The sequence below is a fragment of the Urocampus carinirostris genome, chromosome 9 (genome assembly GCF_059441175.1).
Source record: "Urocampus carinirostris isolate Australia breed hairy pipefish chromosome 9, RoL_Ucar_1.0, whole genome shotgun sequence".
NCBI lineage: Eukaryota > Metazoa > Chordata > Actinopteri > Syngnathiformes > Syngnathidae > Urocampus > Urocampus carinirostris.
Window position 1 is genome coordinate 33,094,272 of NC_142357.1, and position 19,048 is coordinate 33,113,319.

Here is a 19,048-nt window from a genome sequence, read left to right on the forward strand (position 1 = left end):
ACTTGACTTGACTTTACTATTGAACCCAGTGTCCTCTCGTGCAAGGGTGGGCAAACGTTTGGAGTCGCGGGGCCATGTTGGGTTAAAAAATATGGCCTAAGGGCCACTCCTGGAAACCTAGCCATTTCGCATTGATGAATAAATATACAAGTAGACAATTTCATGTTATATTTATTCTTATATTTGTTTTTAATAAGAAAAGTCTCATCAAATTGATTTTGAAACACAATTAAATCAAAACAAAGGTCCCTGTGTTGAGCACTTAATTGCATATTCAGTTTTTACTGTAGTTTTGTTTTTGTAGTATTGTAGCATTTTCAGGGTAGGATTTTTGTAGCTTTTTGTAGTGTTACCGTAGTATTTCTGGGGCAGTTATGTTGGTAGCATTTCGGTGTCAGCATTTCTGTATTTCAGTATATCCATCCTAATAGTTTTGTTGTGTTTCTGTCGTAGTATTGCTGTGGTAGTATTTCTGTATTATAGTACTACAGTCATAGTATTTCCATAATAGTATTTTTTTAATTATCTTACACTGTTATTGTAGTTGTGTTTGTTGTAGCATTTCTCTAGTATTTTTTCTAGTATGTGTCTACATGTATTTTATAGTATTACTGTAGTAGTATTGCTTGAGTATTTCTGTAGTAGGATCTTTGTAGTTATTCTGTAGTAGTATTTCTGTATTACTGTAGTAGCATTTTTGTAGTTTTGCCATAATTGTATTACGTAGTGTTTTGTAACGTTACTGCAGATTAATTTTTGTAATACTTCTGTAAAAGTATTAGTGTAGTACAGTATTACCGTGGCCTTGGGTAAGAGGCTGTCTATGAGCCTATTTGTCCTTGTTTTGAGGGACCTTGTAACACCCACCAGACGGCAACAGGTCAAAGAGTTGATGACCAAGGTGGGAATTTTCTTTTAATCTTCTAGACTGGGCAAAGAGCAGCCGATGATCTTTTGGGCTGTGTTGATTACTCTATGTTTTTCCTGTCCGCTGCCGTGCTGCCAGCATACCTCACGGAGATGCCAGGAAGAGTATTCTGACATAGCTTCTGTGTTTTTCTAGATGGCCCAGTGCAGAATGAGCATCATTTTGCATATAAGTATCACCAGAGTATAAGTCGCACGCCAGCCAAAAAAGGAAAAAAAACTGTGACTTTTAGTCCAAAAAATATGGTACATCCTTTACTATTATAAGTACCGTAAATTCCGGACTATAGAGCGCACCTGATTATAAGCCGCACCGACCACATTTTAAGAGGAAAACCGATTTTGTACATACACAAGCCGCACCTGTATATAAGCCGCATGCGCCCACATTTAAACATGTAACACAAACACAAAATTAACCCGATCCCGACCTCAAGTCCCGCGATTGAAACTAAATGTCCTTCATTAAAGTCCACAGTCCAAAAATCACAGCCGGCAAAATGAACGGAAAATGATACCGGTACTTAAGGTTTGATGCAGACCTGCAGAGTCCGGGTCCTGTTGAAAGTAATCCAAGGAAAAAAGTATATTTCCAAAGGTAAGGGTGGGAAAATATATCAATAACACATTTACTCACGCAACTAGTCCGGTTGAAAGTTAGGGAAAAGGGTGCGGCTTATAGTCCAGAATTTACGGTATAGTCTTTATACTCCTTTCCGCTGGCTGCATGAAAAAGCCAGATGGGCCACATGTGGCCCACAGGCTGTAGTTTGCCTACCCCTGCTCTTATGTGTCACGTTACAGGAAAGACACAGCTAACGGGGGTCCCGACAGTCCGAACAAGTGCCACATCACAATGCTAGCAGCGCAAAGTCTTGCACTTTGACACGCAATGACAGAACGTTTCAGTGCTAGCTACCCAAAGTAAACAAGGTCTTGCACAGCGAGCTGACAGATGCATGGCCGCCCAAAAAAAAAAACCACAACCCCTTGAGCCCCCGTCAATGAGGAGACCCCAAAACTCCTGATTCTTATTAGGACCTCTGAAGCTCTCTCGAAATGTTGGATACATTTCCATCAGCTAGGACAAATTGTGTCTGTCCTTGTAGATGATAGACTTTGAGCTAAATTTGGTCGAAATAATAATTTTTTACAGGTACATTATTAGTTACTAGAAGACATGGATTCATATTTTTTTTTTTGCAAATTTAGAGTATACAAGAAAATATTCAGTGTGTCAAGAACCGGAACAGGATCAGGACCCAAACGCCCGAGCAGATATGGGACAGATGGGGTCGATACCGGACAAGACGGGACAGACAGGATTGATAATGAAACAGGATATCGAAATAAACAGGACAAACTAGACGGGAATAAAAACTGGAGGGAATAATAAACAGGGCAAAAATAGACAGGAACGAAACTTGAAACCGATATTTAACAGGACAAAATAACCGGAAACGATACCGGACAGGAAATACCAACAGAAAAACAGGACCGAGACAGAACCCACGTCTTGCGAGTCACAGGTTCGTTGACGGACTGACAAAGGAAAAATGAGAACACTGAGCTTAAAAAGACGGAAAGCCAATCTGTCAATGACCCATAGGTGGCGCCACACGGGCAGGGCCAATTGGGCACCATGGCAACCATGACACAGTGCTTCTAATGTGCTCATATCATTGGCACTCTAGTCACGAATGCTAATCTACTAGCATCTTTGACATGGTCTCTACCCTTTCTCAAACTGAGGGCTCCTTTTGAGAGCACCCAGTTTCATATGCTTTTCTAAAATACCAACTTATCAATTTATTGCTATGTTGTTACTATGTTATTACTAGGTTAGTTATTGGAAGTCGTGTTAACTCAAGGATCTCCAACGTAATCAGTGTTGCCGATGTGGCCTCAAGCTCCCGCTCTGTAGTTGCTAATGCTAATGTAACCAGTGTTGCTGACGTGGCCCCGAGCTTAAAGACCCGGGTGTCTTATGTGACTTTAGTGTCTTATGCTAATTTCGTTGTCACAATATGTTAACCCATTTTGTAACAATGACAATAAAGGTATATTCTATTCTAATGCAAGCAGTGTTGCCAACACGGCCCATAGCTTCAGTACTGCAGCCGCTAAAGCTAATTTGAATATTGTTGTTGCCTATGCCAATGTAACCATTCTTGCCAAGATGGCCTATTGCTTTAGTACTCTAGGTTCTAGGTGTAACGTAATATTGTCACTCATGTGGCCTATGGCTTCAAAAATCTGGTTGCTAATGCTAATGTAACTAGCGTTGCTGCCGTGGGCTCAAGCTTTTAGCAATCGAGTCGCTAATGCTAGCAGCTTATTTGACTTCTCAAATTACTCCTTTAGTTGTTAATGCTAGCTGCTAACAACACAGAATTTTCAAATATAAAAAGCTGTTATTAAATCATTTTTAATGGGTTTTTTTTCTCCGTTATTGTTTATAATACAATTTACTGATTTGTAAACAAATGAATAGTGGCTGTACTCAGCAAGAAAACAAAGAGCTGTTATTGCACGGCAGCCTTTTTTTCTGGAGCTCAATGATCCAAGACTATTAATCATAGCATCATCGCTTCTTTCTTGTGTGTGTGTACATATATCCGTGCTCTTCATTACCGTAAATTCCGGACTATAGAGCGCACCTGATTATAAGCCGCTCCCACCACATTTTAAGAGGAAAACTGATTTTGTACATACACAAGCCGCACCTGTATATAAACCGCATGCGCTCACATTAAAAAAATGTAACACAAACACAAAATTAACCCAAACCCGACTTCAAGTCTCGCGATTGAAACCAAATGTCCTTCATTAAAGTCCACAGTCCAAAAATCACAGCCGGCAAAATGAACGGAAAATGATACCGGTACTTAAGGTTTGATGCAGACCTGCAGAGTACGGGTCCCGTTGAAAGTAATCCAAGGAAAAAAAGTGTATATTTCCAAAGGTAAGGGTGGGAAAAATATATCAGATGAAGACATTTACTCACGCAACTCCTTTTTCTTTAACCAACTTTTTACCCCCTCTCCTTTCCTTGTCTGTCCCTCACCTTTAGCGGTCCCCACTTAAACTCGGCACCCCGCGTTTGTTCCGCCCCTCATTTTTTGTTCACCTGTGCAAAACATATCAGAATAAGTGTCTAAAATAAACACAAATAAATACATTACAAAAATATACCGTTGCAAATACACATTATACATGGGTTACACATATTTACAAAGAAAGACGGTACACCGAGAGAGTTTTCAAAGCTTTAATAATAATAATATAGCTCTGACAGGGCAGTTAATGGTAGCGACACTCGAGCGCCGCTAGCGGCCGTTAGAAAAATTACATAAATTGGCCGCATCACTGAATAAGCCGCAGGGTTGAAAGTTAGGGAAAAAAGTAGCGGCTTATAGTCCAGAATTTACGGTACAATGTTCCATTAGACTTTGAGTATTCCTGTGTATTTTCGACTCCTTTTTGACTCCTATAGTCAGAAAACCCACAGAGTTGAATAGTAGCTGACTCCATCCTCATGAACTCAGCATTCAGAGGAATTGGGAGTGGTGTGTTGTGCTAAGGATGGTGGGTCAGATAAATATGTGGTCTTCCCTTGATTTGCCCCACTCTTTTCCTTCTCAAGTGCCTATCTTCTGAAGAAAACTCAGAGGAATGAGAATTAAATTAGCATAGACAACTGGTTAGCCACAAACTCTAGTATCTATCGTCTAAGTAATCTTGTGGGTGTTATTCTCTTGAATCTTGGTAGGTGTTGGTCTAGTGGAAAACTTAGCATGCAAGAGTCCCTTATCAAAAAGGGTTTAGGGCCCCAACTCGGCGACATCCCTCTCCCATCCCCCATCCTAACCAACTCCACCCCCGGGGCCCGGAACAACACCACCAGGACAACAAGTAGGCCGACCCCACCGGCCCTACCCACATCCCATCCACAATTTTTAATCTACTATTCATGTATTTATTTTATTATAAATGAAGCTCATGGACCATTTTTTGGAACCACTTCAGGTTATTTGTAAAAATATCCATGAGCTAGCGACACAAGCCCAAAAATAGCTATTGCTGGTGCCTTACTGGTGGTTTGCTGAATTGAGGCAAAATCTGGGAACAACTTTGAATGGCTTCGTAAAAGCCAGGATGTTGACTTATTTTTAGGAATTGTCTGTTGGATTTGGGTTATGGTTTTTCGATGTCATTTTGACTGTCGTTTTTGTCCTAAATAGTTTCAAAACAAGGTGCAAAGTTCTTTTGTAAAAATGTCACAAAATACTGCAAACCATAAAGATATCATTGTTTACCTTCGTCACAGACTGCACTGAGCGAGAGAGAGAGAGAGAGAGAGAGAGAGAGAAGGTTGCCTTGCGCTGTGTGCAGAGATCCGCCCACCTTTTCTGCTCACCCAATCAAATTGATTTTAGTAGTTTGCTAGCGTTTTTGGGTCTTCATTTCAACAGTGAACTTGCGTTGTTTAATGAGCTTCCATTTAACAGGATGCTTAGCGACTTATTGCGAAAACAGGGTATGTTAGTGCAGTGTCTGAAATAAGGTCTGCCCGGACGCCCGGGGTGTGCATCTTTTACGTCGGGCGTACAACTTACAAAACGTCTCCGCCCGGGTGGCCAACAACTTTAAAAAAAAAAAAATAAAAAAAAAACTAAAGGTTTTTTTTCCCCCCAAATCAAACTTTTGCTTTATTCCGATTTCAAAATCTTCGGTTTGGAAATTTCGGAATTTCAATTTCGGTTCATTTGGTAATTTGCATACTCGGCAGCCAATCAGAAGCCTGCATCGAATAACTTCATGCGTCTGGACTTCCCTGAGCATTATAAGGTCATGTATTTGCATATCATTTTCCAAAATAGACCCACTGAGAAGACAATAAAAATGGATAAGTGGTTAGGAATCAAGCCAAAACCTCAGCTCCAGAAGAAATATTCAAAAGAAGCGAACAAAATTTATGACGCTACAAAACGTAAATGTACATTAAAAGCATCGTGGAAAGCGGAGTTCACGTGGCTTGTAGCAGACGACGCAACACAAACATTGCATGAATGAAGACGAGTAAATACAGGTACATACAGATGGCAGATGGAAAACAGCGATGTCATATACATGCAATGAATGTTATACGCAGATTTATAATGAACTTAATTTGAAAGTGTTGTTCTGTTATATATTCTGATTATCAATCCTTAATACTTTTCAACGATGGTTTTTTTTTTATGATTAGTCATCTTATTGTTTTTCAAGTTGTGAAACATGGGGCAGGCAACATTTCTGAGTTGTCTGCCCTGGTGTCCGCTAACTTTTTGTCATGAGTTTCAGACAATGGTTAGTGTGACACTGTGGTTGTAAACTGTAGTTGAGAATGTATACTAAATATATATACTGACTGGACTGAACCAAGCACTAATTCAGTGTTGCTGAAAAATCTGGTGTTAACCACCCGACATTGAAACGCCACAGAAAATTACGCGTCAGACAAATCTATGTGGCTCTCGAGGCCCCGCCTCCTGATATACACCCACGATGCTATCACAATCAAGGAGATTATCAAGGAGAGTAAAATTCCTCGAAATAGGCGGCAGACTGGATGTGCTCGCATGGAGCGTATCATTAAAAAAGCTCTCGGATTCAGGTGAAAGCGACACCTCCACCCCTCGCATGGACTTCCTCCACCTGGGAGGCCTGAGAGGGAGCCACTAGGTCAGGGGTGTCAAACAGGCGGCCCGCGGGCCGGATCAGGCCCGCTAAGGGATCGAATCCGGCCCGCGAGACAATGCTCAGAGAAGTGCAAGAGAAAAACAAGCTGCAGGATGAAATATATTCACTTGATGTTGACAAAGCCAGGTGCTTTTTGCAAGGACTCTGTACTTGTATTTCTTTCTCTTTCTCTCTCTCTTTTCCTCCCTTTTTCTCTCACTGTCTCTCGCTCTTTCACTCTCTGTGTCTCTTTGTCTCGTTCTCTCTTTGTTTTTACCTTTTTTTTTGTCTCTTTCTTTTTTCCCTTTCTCCCTCTTTTCTTTTTTTCTCTCTCTCTCTCTCTGGCTTTCCCCTTCTCACTTCCCCCCCTTCTCTTTTCTCTCCTCTCTTTTGTTCTTTCTATTTCTCTTTGGATTTCTTTCTCTTTCTTTCTTTGCCTCTCTCTCATTAGTTCTCTTTTGATCTCTTTTGTTTCTCCTGTCCTTTCTCACTCTTTTTTTCTCTCTCTCTTTCTCCCTTTCTCTCTTTCTTTTTCCCACCCTCTCTCTCCTTTTCTCTCCCTCCCTTTCTCTTATTTCTTTCTCTCTTTTTGTTTCTCTCTTAACTACTAGTTCGGCCCCCGAGAGAACGTTTGTTCTATCATGTGGCCCCCGAGTTAAAATGAGTTTGACACCCCTGCACTAGGTCCTCACAAAATCATGTTATCATTTAGTCACGCCACATTTAGCTCCAAGCTCTTTGAGCCACAACACAACAGTTTGTTTTGTCATGTATGCTTCTCATTAAGACCCTGGTGAAGGTTGGCTGTTATCAGGTGTTGCTTTTTTCTAAGAGCCCTTCCACTCAATGTTCCCTGTAATTTTCCACGGGTCTGAGCGTTCACTCAAAGTCGGTGAGCTACGCTTGAAACAACAGTGAGCAACGGCAAAACCCGAGTGTGGCAACTGAGTCATTATAAAACATGTCCAAAACTTGACATCACGTTACATTTTGCGGAGTTCCCGGCAATGCAAAATTATTTTTCACTTTTGAATGAATTGACTAAAGTACTATTGCAAAAGGTTGTACGGCCTACAAACGTCATTTGTTTTTACAACAATTCTTTCACAAGATTTTCATTTTTTTTTTCCTGGTATCTATTGTCGCATAATACTAACATTTTTGGGGGCTTATTGAGTCGGTTGCACGATACAGAACTGTGTTTAATCACATTTTTTTAGTGAAAGTACAAAGTTGGCAACAAGATTGACTTGGTGTAATTGGTAATTATTTGAATGCAACACAAACTTTTTCTTCTTTTCCCCTGTTTTTTTAATTCCTTTAAAAAAATCTCATTGTGTTTATTTTTTTCCTAACTGTTACTTTGTTCTTTTTGTTCTCTATTTACTTTTTTTTACTGTGTTTCTTTCTTTTCTTTTTTTCTGGCTTTTTCTGAAATTGTCCTTCTTTTTTCTCTTGTTTATTTTTTCATTTTGGTATTTTTTTCTTTTTTGTTCTATTTCCCCCCTTCCTTTAAGTCATTTTTTCTGCACAATTTTACATACTATTTGGTCGTGTAGGGATTAAAGAAGAAAAAACAACCCGAAGAGCCGTTTGGGACCCGAAAGAGCCGGTTCTTTTTAGTGAGCCGAGCTGAAGAAGCCGGTTCTCGAAAAACTCTACCGACTTTACTCAACTTCGTTCGACTTCAAAATACCGCATTTAGAACACGGCGTCAGGGGAACCCGTGTATTTTTACCTTCATGCACTGTAACTTTGACTTAATTCGCTTCTTAGTTAGCAATTTTGAGCCCAGCTTAGAGGGAACATTGCTTATCTGATGGACCGCTAAGCTCCTGTATTGTCTTACACTCACCTGTGTTGTGTGTGCGCCTGTTAGGCGGAGATGATGTTTTCTTCGGGGGTCTTTTGGACCGGCCTGGTCTTCATCCCCATCACCTCGCTGGTCTTTGACGTGGCCTACAAAGTGTGAGTCTCTCTCATCTCCGAACGTGAGGAAATTCCTAAAGGATCTCCTCCTGTCATCGCTTTCGGGTTCTGGCTTCCATGAATTTTGTGTTGTTTCACCCGTCTGCATCTGGTATATATTTTATGATTGTGATTTTTTTTTGTGTGTTGCAGGGTAAAGAAAGTGTTTTTCAAGACGTTGGTGGATGAGGTACAGGAGCTAGAAGCGTTATCCAAAGATCCCGGAGCTGTAGTTCACGGGAAAAGGTGAGTGACTCTTCAACTTTACGTCAAAATATAGAATTAAACCTAGTACCGTATTTTCCGCACTATAAGGCGCACCTAAAAGCCTTTATTTTTTTCAAAAGCTGACCATGCGCCTTATAATACAGTGCGCCTTATTTATGGATCAATTTTAAAATTGCAAAGTTTTCCAACTAACTTGCAGCCGCCGACTAGATTTTTCCCCGAACGCCAAGTAGTACGCGGTGTATGCTGGGATTTATTTACCGGCGTTTCATTGGCTAACCAATGTGTCAATCATCATTTGAATCGATCACTATTGGCTAAAGTTATTCGGAGGTCAAGAGGCGGATCCTTTTTATCATTTACAGGCTGGCATTGGCTTAAACGGCGACACAAAGCCTGCAATTGGCCGAAAAAGATGAATGTGAATCACATGTTGGGTTGCACTACAGCAGAGAGAAAACATTTTTTACTATTCTGTATTTGTAAATATTGTATTCTCCTGGATTTACTACCCTCACGGATATACGAGGACACTGGCTGTACATTATTATGATCACAACGACTTCGGTGAGCTACTCCGGGTTTTATATTGTCCCTGTATCTTGTTTCAGACTGAATTCGATGTTTCTGTGATAAGCGGTGCAGATAATGGATGGAATGGAGTGTCTATTTTTAAATTAAACTCAATTCCAAGTGTTTATTGTCATATGCACAGTAAAGTTGCGAGCGAAAAAGAAAATAGATACTAAGGAATGGTTGGCATTTCTTGAATCCCAAGACCTTAACCTTCCGAATGATGGAACGATGCTTTTGAGTGACATCGTACAGACACTGTTTCCGTACATGTCTGAGACACGTATTTGCTTCTTTGCAAGCTTTGGGAATGTTAAGGGGGTAATAAGTTGGACTGAACTATCTGACTGTTTTGTCGACGTTCCCATTGTAGCGCCTTATAATCCGGTGCGTCTTATGTATGTCAAAAATAGGACCAAAAACTATTTTTTGGGGGTGCGCCCTATAACCCGGTGCACCTTATAGTGTGGAAAATACGGTACTTCATTACACACAACTCAAATATTCTTCCCTGTTACGTTTTACTTAATATTAACATGGCAGGTGACATGCGGTGAATCTAAAACTTGGCTTCTCACTAATCTATTGCAAAAGTTACAAAAAATTCATCTTATATCAAACTCAGAATATAATTGTCTACTAACCATAACAATTTTGCCGGCATTGTTTCTTATTTCTCACTTTTATAATAAAATTTTTAATTCCGAACCTATTTTTGCAGCTGAATCGCGTGCAAGTCTTTGAAAGATATTTTGAATCAGGGGTCTTATAACTTTTTCAAGCTGAGAGCTACTTTTATATATATATATATATATATATCTCTAAAATAATAATTTAGCGTGTAGTGCCTACTATGTTGTCACTATGCTATTACCAGGTTCATTTTTTACTAGTAGAAAGAAGAGACTGAAAGAAAAAGAGAAAAATAAAGAGATTGAAAGAAAGAAAAAGATACAAAGAATAGATAAGGATAAAGAGATGAAAGAAGAAGATGAAAAGAAAGAGTTGAAAGAACAAAGAGAGATAAGTTAAGTCAAGTCATGTTTATTTGTATAGATAGACAGATATATAGATAGATAGATACTTTATTCATCCCCGTAGGGAAATTCACACTTTCAGCAGTCTACCCCGTTGTTTATTAACAGATTAACATGATGCCCTAGGGGTGCTTGTAGCGGAGTGGATGACGTCACGCTAGTCCAAAAGTTCGACATCCTGCGGCAGATGGAAATCTTTTCTTTGTGAAAATCCAGGGATACACCACCTCGTGTTAGCAAGTCCGCCTCCTCTCCGATTCCCCCCGGCTTTCGTGTCTCTGTTTAGCGGCGTTGAAGCCGGATAGTTCCGGGTGGCTACACGTTAGCGTCCGGAATGCTAAACGTGAGCCACGTTTCCGCAAAACACAGCAACTGCGCTCCCTGTGCGCTTCGATGTTTTCCACCAGCACTCGATGATCTTATTTGGTCGTGAGTTCGCATTTACCATGATTACGGATGGTACCGAAGACTTATAACGCCGCTAGCCGCTGAGCTAGCTCCGGCTCTTCTTCCACGATAGGCCCCTTCATCACACCGGCACGAGAATTCTTCAGGGCAAGGGGTTGAACCCTTGATTAGACGCATTTTTGTGCGCTAAAACCCATGTCCATAGGATAGAAGTAATCCATAGTGTAGTTGTTAAAACGGGAAGAAAAAACACCGAAGATTGGAGCAGACAATAAAACAATAGGGCAGCTGCTGGAAAAGGCAGCCGCTCGTGGCAGCGCCGCTTTAATGCTATAGCCCATAATCACAGAGTCTCAAAGGCTTGCACAGACTATTGCAAACCACAGACTGTTATTCCACCATCCCCTGATATAAACCCTACATAAGGGCAAATAATACAACACAAAAAAGTCTTTTTACTAGAAAATCTCAATGACCCAGCACTGGTGGGGTGTTTTCATAACAGGTCCACTGGCACCTCAGCTGTCCTCAGGTCGCAGACCCCTGATTTAAATGTTTTGAATAGGGATATTTGATAAAGACTCCCATCTTATCACGTTTGAATTAGGTGTGTCCAAACTACGGTCATAGGGCCATTTGCAGCCCACAGACTATATTTTAGCTGCCCAGAAAATTTCCTGTGTAGTTTTTTAAATATCTAAGGATTCACATTAACCAATGCATTTGAGTATTATTCTAAATCAACCTGATAGAAAGTTATTAGCCTACTGACAAAAGAGATACCACATATTTTTCGTTTGTCTGGTAAATGTTAATTTAAAAAATGTCAACATTGACTTTTTATTATTGTATTGTTTTTATTCGAGATGCTGCTATTTCAAGAGTTACAAGTCAAGTCAAGTCAATTCATGTTTATTTGTATAGCCCTTAATCACAAGAAGTCTTTAAGGGCTGTAAAGACTATTATAACACCATCCCTTGATCTAAAACCGACATGAGGGCAAGGAAAAACTTAAGACCTCAGCATTCAAAATCCATCGATGACTTCCTCTCCTTATCTTGAGTGTCTACTAAACTAAACTTAACAGACATGGTGAAGACACATCTGGATGACGATATCACGTATTGTATTTTTCCACAAAATTGTACAGAATTTATTGCAATGTATTATTCCTTCAACTCAATAAATCGGTACAGGGCAATCCCTAATTTTAAACATTTATACTCTTCTTTTGTTTAAGTGTAATTGGTTACAATTAATTTCTCAATGAAAATTACATTAAAAATACAGAAAATAAACATAATAATACACTCAAACCATTATTAAAGATGTATGTTTTTTCATTACTATTCTATTTTATTTTTATATATTACTTCACATAGACAGGGGTCACCAACCTTTTTAAAGTTGAGAGCTACCTTTTTGCTACTGATTAGCACAAAAAGTGTTTCTAAAACTTATTATGATATTACTATGTTACTATTATGTTAATACCAGGTTATACTCAGTATAGGTAGCATGGACAGTATATTTAAAGACAATAATCATGTCAATGGTTTCCACTGACAGTTGGAAATCAAATTTCCTAGAAAATACCATTGACTCATCACTACTCCAGGCACCACGTTGGTAAATTCAAATGTTAAACTCTTCATATGCAATTCGAAAAACTATACATAAGAAATAGTATTTTTACCTTATTTTTGCACTATAAAGCGCACCTCCAAAAGATTTTCCATACATAAGGCGCACCGCACTATAAGGCGCTACAGTAGGAACGTCGACAGAACAGGCAGATAAGTCAGTCAAACCTTTTACCACTTTACTGTTCAGAAGCAAATAGGTGTTTCAGATACGTAGACACGGCGTCTGTACGATGTCACCGGTCACTGAAATACGTCATGCCACATATCACCTCTAGGGATTCAAGAAATAAACCATTTCAAAATATACTCAACACAGAATCATGATCAATATGATAAGATATCCCAAAAAATATAAACCCGGGGTAGCGCACCAAGGACGTCATCATGCAGCCATCACGTTTAATGATGATACGCAACCGTGGTCTCCTTATATCCGTGAGTGCAGGGAATCTAACCCGGTAAAATATTTACGTAGTCCAAAACACACGATAATGCCGACAAATTTTAAGAAATCCACCGAAAAGCATCAATAGACGTTGCCTGATGCTAGCTGCTAGCCCCATAAAATTATTTTCTATAGGCCATAGAGCAACCTAACTTGTGATTCACATTCATCTTTTTCGGCCAATTGCAGGCTTTGTTTCGCCCCTTTAGCCTATGCGAGCCTGTAAATGATAAAAAGGATCCGCCTCCTTTACCTCTAAATAACTAGCCAATAGTGACCGTTTAGAAGGATGATTGACTCATTGGTTAGGAAATGAAACGTTGGTATATATATCCCAGCATGCACCGCGAACTACTTCTACAGGGGGGAAATCGAGTCGACGGCTACTTACCCTTGTTGCGACTCACTATTTATCCATATATAAGGCGCACCGTATTATAAGGTGCCTGGTCAGCTTTTGGAAAAAATGCAGGCTTTTAGGTGCGCCTTATAGTAAGGAAAATACGGTACTTGTTTCTGAAACCGCAAAAGAAACTGATGTAAAACAAATGTAACTTTAAGTTGAACCAGGATTTTTTTTAAAAAAAGACACTGGCCAGGAAAATAGATTTTAATCATAAGCGTATGAAAATATTCCCGATGGGCAAAAAATGTAAAGACTAGGCTCAAGAATGATGGAATCGTGCAATCAGGAGAATCCAGTCAAATTCTCCCAATTATCCTTAAATCCTTCTACTTTGATTGCTCTCCATCCGCCTCTTTCGACTGTAATTTCTGCAATCATGTCATTGGCAAAACTGATTTTCATTATGTGATCCGCTGTGATACATCCCCAGAGGTGGATGGAGTAGCCCAAATTGTTACTCAAGTAAAAGTACTGTTGCTTCGGAGTAGTATTACTCTAGTTACTATTCTGAATTAGAAGTAAAAGTAGTCATCCAAATACTTGAGTAAAAGTAAAACAATTACTTGGTGAAAAAAGGACTCAAGTACTGAGAACCTGTAGCAAAATCATATATATATATATTTTTTAAAACAACCAATCAGATCATCAAATTATCAGAGTCCATCCAATCAACAAAAAGATACATTTAATTCGAAAGTAGATTAAAATAATCAATGTAAATTCAAGTGCTTTGATAAACAATCGGATGTCAATAGTATCAATCAAAAGAATAGATTAAAGACGCTGGCTGATTGAGGATAATAAGGATACATTTTACCTCAAAGCAGTTTTCAGGACATCCAAGTTCGCTGTACACAGAATATCAAACAATAAAACAAGAATAAAAGAGCAGCTTCAGCGACATACTGCTGTCACAGTCTTGTTTCACGGACAGACTGAAGAGATCTTTTCTTCCTCATGCCATGAGGCTCTTTAACTCCTGCTGGAAATGTGAATTTCCCTGCAGGGATGAATAAAGTATCTATCTCTCTATCTATCTAAAACAAGCAATTAGTAAATTCCAAATAAAACCACAGTAACGTTAAAATTCGAATTTAGGGAACTTACTGCTACATAATTCCTCAAATTCCATGTTAAATTCTTGAAAGCAGGAATCTCCGTTTGTTGAGGGACACAAATGAGACATTGGATATTATTGGATATTGGATATACTTTTTAAGGGGAACCTGCTTTTGGCGTGAGGCCAAGGTGCTCCTCCTCTTCTGTGTTTTCATAGTCTGAATTGCTAAGCGACATTTTCCATCTGGTTCATCCGTAAACAACTTTCCCCCGCTAAGGCTGAATATGGTCACGTGACGAGGCTGCTGCGTTTGATTGGTTAGACATAGTAGAGCTTGGCGATGTTCTGCGTCACAATAAATGCGCCGTAGCGGAGACAGACAGACGCATACTTATATGAAGGGCATTTATTAAGTAACGAAGTAACAACTTCAATGTTGCGGAGATCATTTCCCCCTCATGCCATGAGGCTCTTTAACTCCACCCAGGGGAGTAAAAGCCCACATTAAACCCCAACCCCACATTTTAATATTACCCTATTTTATTACAGCGTGTATTTTTCGTAACACTATTTAAATGCTCTTTATGAACACGCTATATTGGGTATTTTTGTATTCTATATCTTTTATTTTTTAACACAAGGATACTACTGGAAGTGTGAATTTCCCTAAGGGGATGAATAAACTATCTCTCTCTCTCTCTCTCTCTCTCTCTCTCACTCTATCTATCTATCTATCTATCTATCTATCTATCTCAGTCTCTTTATCTATCTATCTATCTCTATCTATCTTTCTATATTCTCTCTATTTATCTCAGTCGGTCACTCAATCTATCTATTTATTTATCTATTTATATTCTCTCTATCTATCTATCTATCTCAGTCGCTCACTCTATCTATCTATCTATCTATCTATCTATCTCTGTCGCTCACTCTATCTATCTATCTATCTATCTCTATCTATCTATCTATCTATCTCAGTCTCTCACTCTATCTATCTATCTATCTATCTATCTATCTCAGTCTCTCACTCTATCTATCTATCTATCCATCTCAGTCTCTCTATCTATCTATCTCAGTCTCTGTATCTATCTGTACTGTTTATTCTTCACAAATTTACTTAAGTAAAAGTATAGGGACTTCAAAAAACTCAGAAATACACAATTTCCCCAAACTTACTCAAGTAAAAGTAACAGAGTAAACGTACTCCCGCCTCTGGATACAACCACAGAGTATTAAAATCGTATTGATGCAGCTGTCCGATGCTTCCAGGCCTGCAGGGCCCATTAGCATGAAGCAGATCTGTGTGAGATCTCCCGCTGCCTGAAATTTATCCCTCGGTCTGGCTCCTGTCCCGCACGCTCGTACAGAAACACGTGTAAGGAAGCCATAAAAAACGAAAGAAAATCCGAGTACGATCGGCCAAACGTTTGTTAGCTTTACATGAATTCCAAAGCCCGTCTCGGCCACTTTGTCTCTCTACGTGGAGCCGGAGCCAGCAGGTAGAGGTGCTGGATGAACGCCTGGTTAAAAGAGGAACTCCTCAGCATGCGCCCGTAACACACTGGCTGATTGTGTGCGCTTGTGTGCGTTTGTGTGTGTCCGTGTGCGTTTTGATGTGCAGCTTGACGGAGAGAGCCCAGCTACTGAAAAATGTCTTCAAGAAGAGCACCGTCAGTCTGTACCGCAGCGAGTCCATGCAGCAGAACTTGCTCCGTGAGTTGCTCAACTTCTTTCACTTTCTCTTGGGGAAAATCTTTTGAAGGTAGAATTCATTTCAAATGTGTTTTCACTTTTCTTGTGCACTCACACGCGTATATCCCTCAGCAAAGACCCAAACCATGTTTATCACGGTATCGAGACTTCACACACACACACACACACTGCTGCTACACTAGAGGCTAGTACAATATTTGAATGTCCTCTCAGTGGCCTATGCGCTGTTAGGAATTCAATTATTTAAATATAGCGTTTACCAAATTGTTCGAATTACTTATCTGACTCCATTAACCAATCACAACCTTCATTCACCTAACAATGCGTGCTCTCTTCTTTTTGGGAAAATATGGACAAGAGACCAGCATTTCCACACGGGGGCAGATTTAATTTTTTAAACAAATTAACTAAGTGAACTCCATCGAATTAGCCGAATTAGCTGAATTAGTGTCGCTCGAGTCTCCGTCGAGCCTTCTCTCTCGATCTTTTGAAAGTTCTCCCGGCCCACGTTTTTTCCGCAAGCGGTTGTGCCGGTTCCTCCCATGGGCGTACCAGGAAAAGCCCCAACGTGGTCCCACCATCTCGGAGAAGAGCGTCTCAGATTCAGATTCAGATTTACTTTATTGTCATTCGTATACACGTGTATACAGAACGAAATGTCGATACATCTGACCCGCAGTTACTTTGAACGTCAGCCGGGATAGATAAGATTAACCATGTCTTCGTCAGAATTTTAGCGCAGCAGTTCGTCATCTCGCGGTTCGATGCCACTTCCAGTTGTTAAATGGTCCAGTTTATTGTCCAGAGAGCGAACGTTGGAGAATGGATGGGAGAGGCGTTTAGCCTTTAGCCTAGCTGTTAGCCCGGCCCGACAACCTCGCTTATGTCGATGTCTGTCCCTGTGCGTCTGGCCTTCTCCATCAGAGTCCAGTTATGAACAGAACTAAACAAAATACTCTCATTCGGAACGGCGTGACCTGAAGCTCACTCAGTGAAAATCTTCATTGCACTCGATAAATGTAACTTGAATTTAATGAAATCCTTTATAGTAAAATGTATAATAATATTTATACATATGATACAACCACACCTTCATACAATGCTCGCTTAGTATACATTTGCAAATCTCCAAATTTGAATAATGTGTTGTATTTTGTTTCTTCATACATATTATTTTTAAGTAAAGTAACTGCAGTTCATCTCTAATAGAAATCTGGGTTACATTGCAACCGTCAGAACAGAACTCGTTAACAAATCGTGTCCTTCCACTACTCCAAAGGAGTTTTTGATAGCAAAAACCCACCGAACAAACTTTGTGGATCGGTTGAAACACAAGCTCGCATAAGTTTGATTTTTTTCCTTTTTTTCTCCTGTCCTTTCTTTGATCATTTTGTTTGTGTTTGTCTCATAGGTGGGGGTGAGACACTTGAGGTGTGATTGTTTGTTATTCCTAGCTAAGCTTTTAGCTTTAAACCGCATCCTCTGCCTTTAATAGCCGAATAGTCGTTCCTCCCCCCGCTTCTTTTCCTCCGCCCACAATTTCCTCCCTGGTGTGTTTTGCCGTGCCTTCTATTAGCAAGAGCGCCACCGTTTGTGACAAAAATGTTGCGTTGTTATTACCCCTCTACCCACAATGCACAGCGCGCTCCTTTGAGTTGGCCTGCAGGTACTGAGCGACTCTTATGACGTGAAGGTGAGACAGTAGGAACCTGTAGCTTCAGTATTGTTTCGGCTTACTGTGATTCTTTTTTTACCTTGGTACAGGAGAAAAACAAGATTTTCAGGGGGTTTTTCCGCTATGAGAACCACTCAACTGAGATTTGAAGTGCGCTAAGGGTTAGCTTTGTTAGTGTTTAGGGTCAAAATAAGGCGAGAAGACATATACGGATTTTGAACTTGCAAGGAGGGCCGAGAGAGAGGTGTTCAGATAAGAGAATTCCATCCCTTCCTACAGTCAACTGAGCCCCTTTTTTGTATCAAAACTTCAAAGTTACAAAAACAGATCAGCCCTAAAGGGTGTGGTGGTCAAAGAACAGCAACAACGAGGCAAAATAAATAACTGGTATGCCATTAAATCTCCTTTGCACTTGTCCAATAGTAAAAACAGTACACATTTATTTAACCTGTACTACCAAAATGCCCCAAAGTTAAAGTTCAATTACTGAAATTGTTTGTAAGTGAACACTAACATTGATAGTAGAATTTTTAGTAAAGTTTAGTAAAGATTGTAAAGTTTTTTGGGTTCTCTACTCCCTTTAAAAAATCATTATTTAATTATTATAATTATTAAAGTCATGTAAATCAAACACTAGTCTTTTGCCATTGATAACCACGTAGTGAACATTGTTTAAATTGAGATTAGACATGGCACTCCAGGATTAACATGCAATAAAGACCTAAAAGAGAAGATTAGGATAGTAAAAATAGTGGCATGATAAATGGACATAAATATTTACTAGGTAGTTCTATGAGACAGGCCTATTTTTTTTAGTGTATTGTAACAATAGCGCAGTGAAAAACAGCGCAATAACATTTACAAGCGATAAAATTCCCAAAAGTTGATCAATAAAATATGTTAGTATAGAAAAGGGTCAATACGATATCATCAGGTATGTCATTTTGTATCTCTTTTCTTGTGGTTCGATACCGGTTTCCGGCCTGGTGGTTGCGAACCAGTTATAGACTTCAAAATGTACGTCAGTGGTTCATGCTAACAGCCTTTTGCTAGCCTTATTTAAGGCAGTGTCTTATATTCGTTAAAACTATGGTAAGCCTTTTAAGCATTCTTATTACGTGTCAATATATAACCCAAAAAGATTAAAGATTTATTATTTTATTTTTAAAAAAATAGTGCAATAACATTTACTAGCAATAAAATTCCCAAAAGTTGATCAATAAAATATGTGACTATA

The 19,048-nt window shown here is 39.5% G+C and overlaps 1 protein-coding gene across 4 annotated transcripts in view; it reads left to right on the forward strand.

Annotated features, from left to right (window-relative positions):
* The window catches only part of atp8a1 (ATPase phospholipid transporting 8A1), a 222,770-nt gene that overhangs the window by 200,554 nt on the left and 3,168 nt on the right, over positions 1-19,048 (forward strand). For 3 of the 4 annotated variants that reach the window (XM_088343544.1, XM_088343546.1, XM_088343543.1), the window contains 3 exons: positions 8,531-8,619; positions 8,773-8,865; positions 16,045-16,136. In XM_088343544.1, the coding sequence (XP_088199670.1) occupies positions 8,531-8,619; positions 8,773-8,865; positions 16,045-16,136 (274 nt within the window). Of the gene's footprint in view, positions 1-8,530; positions 8,620-8,772; positions 8,866-16,044; positions 16,137-17,547; positions 17,568-17,777; positions 17,830-19,048 lie in introns of all 4 variants that reach the window. The other variant, XM_088343545.1, reaches the window with a different exon arrangement.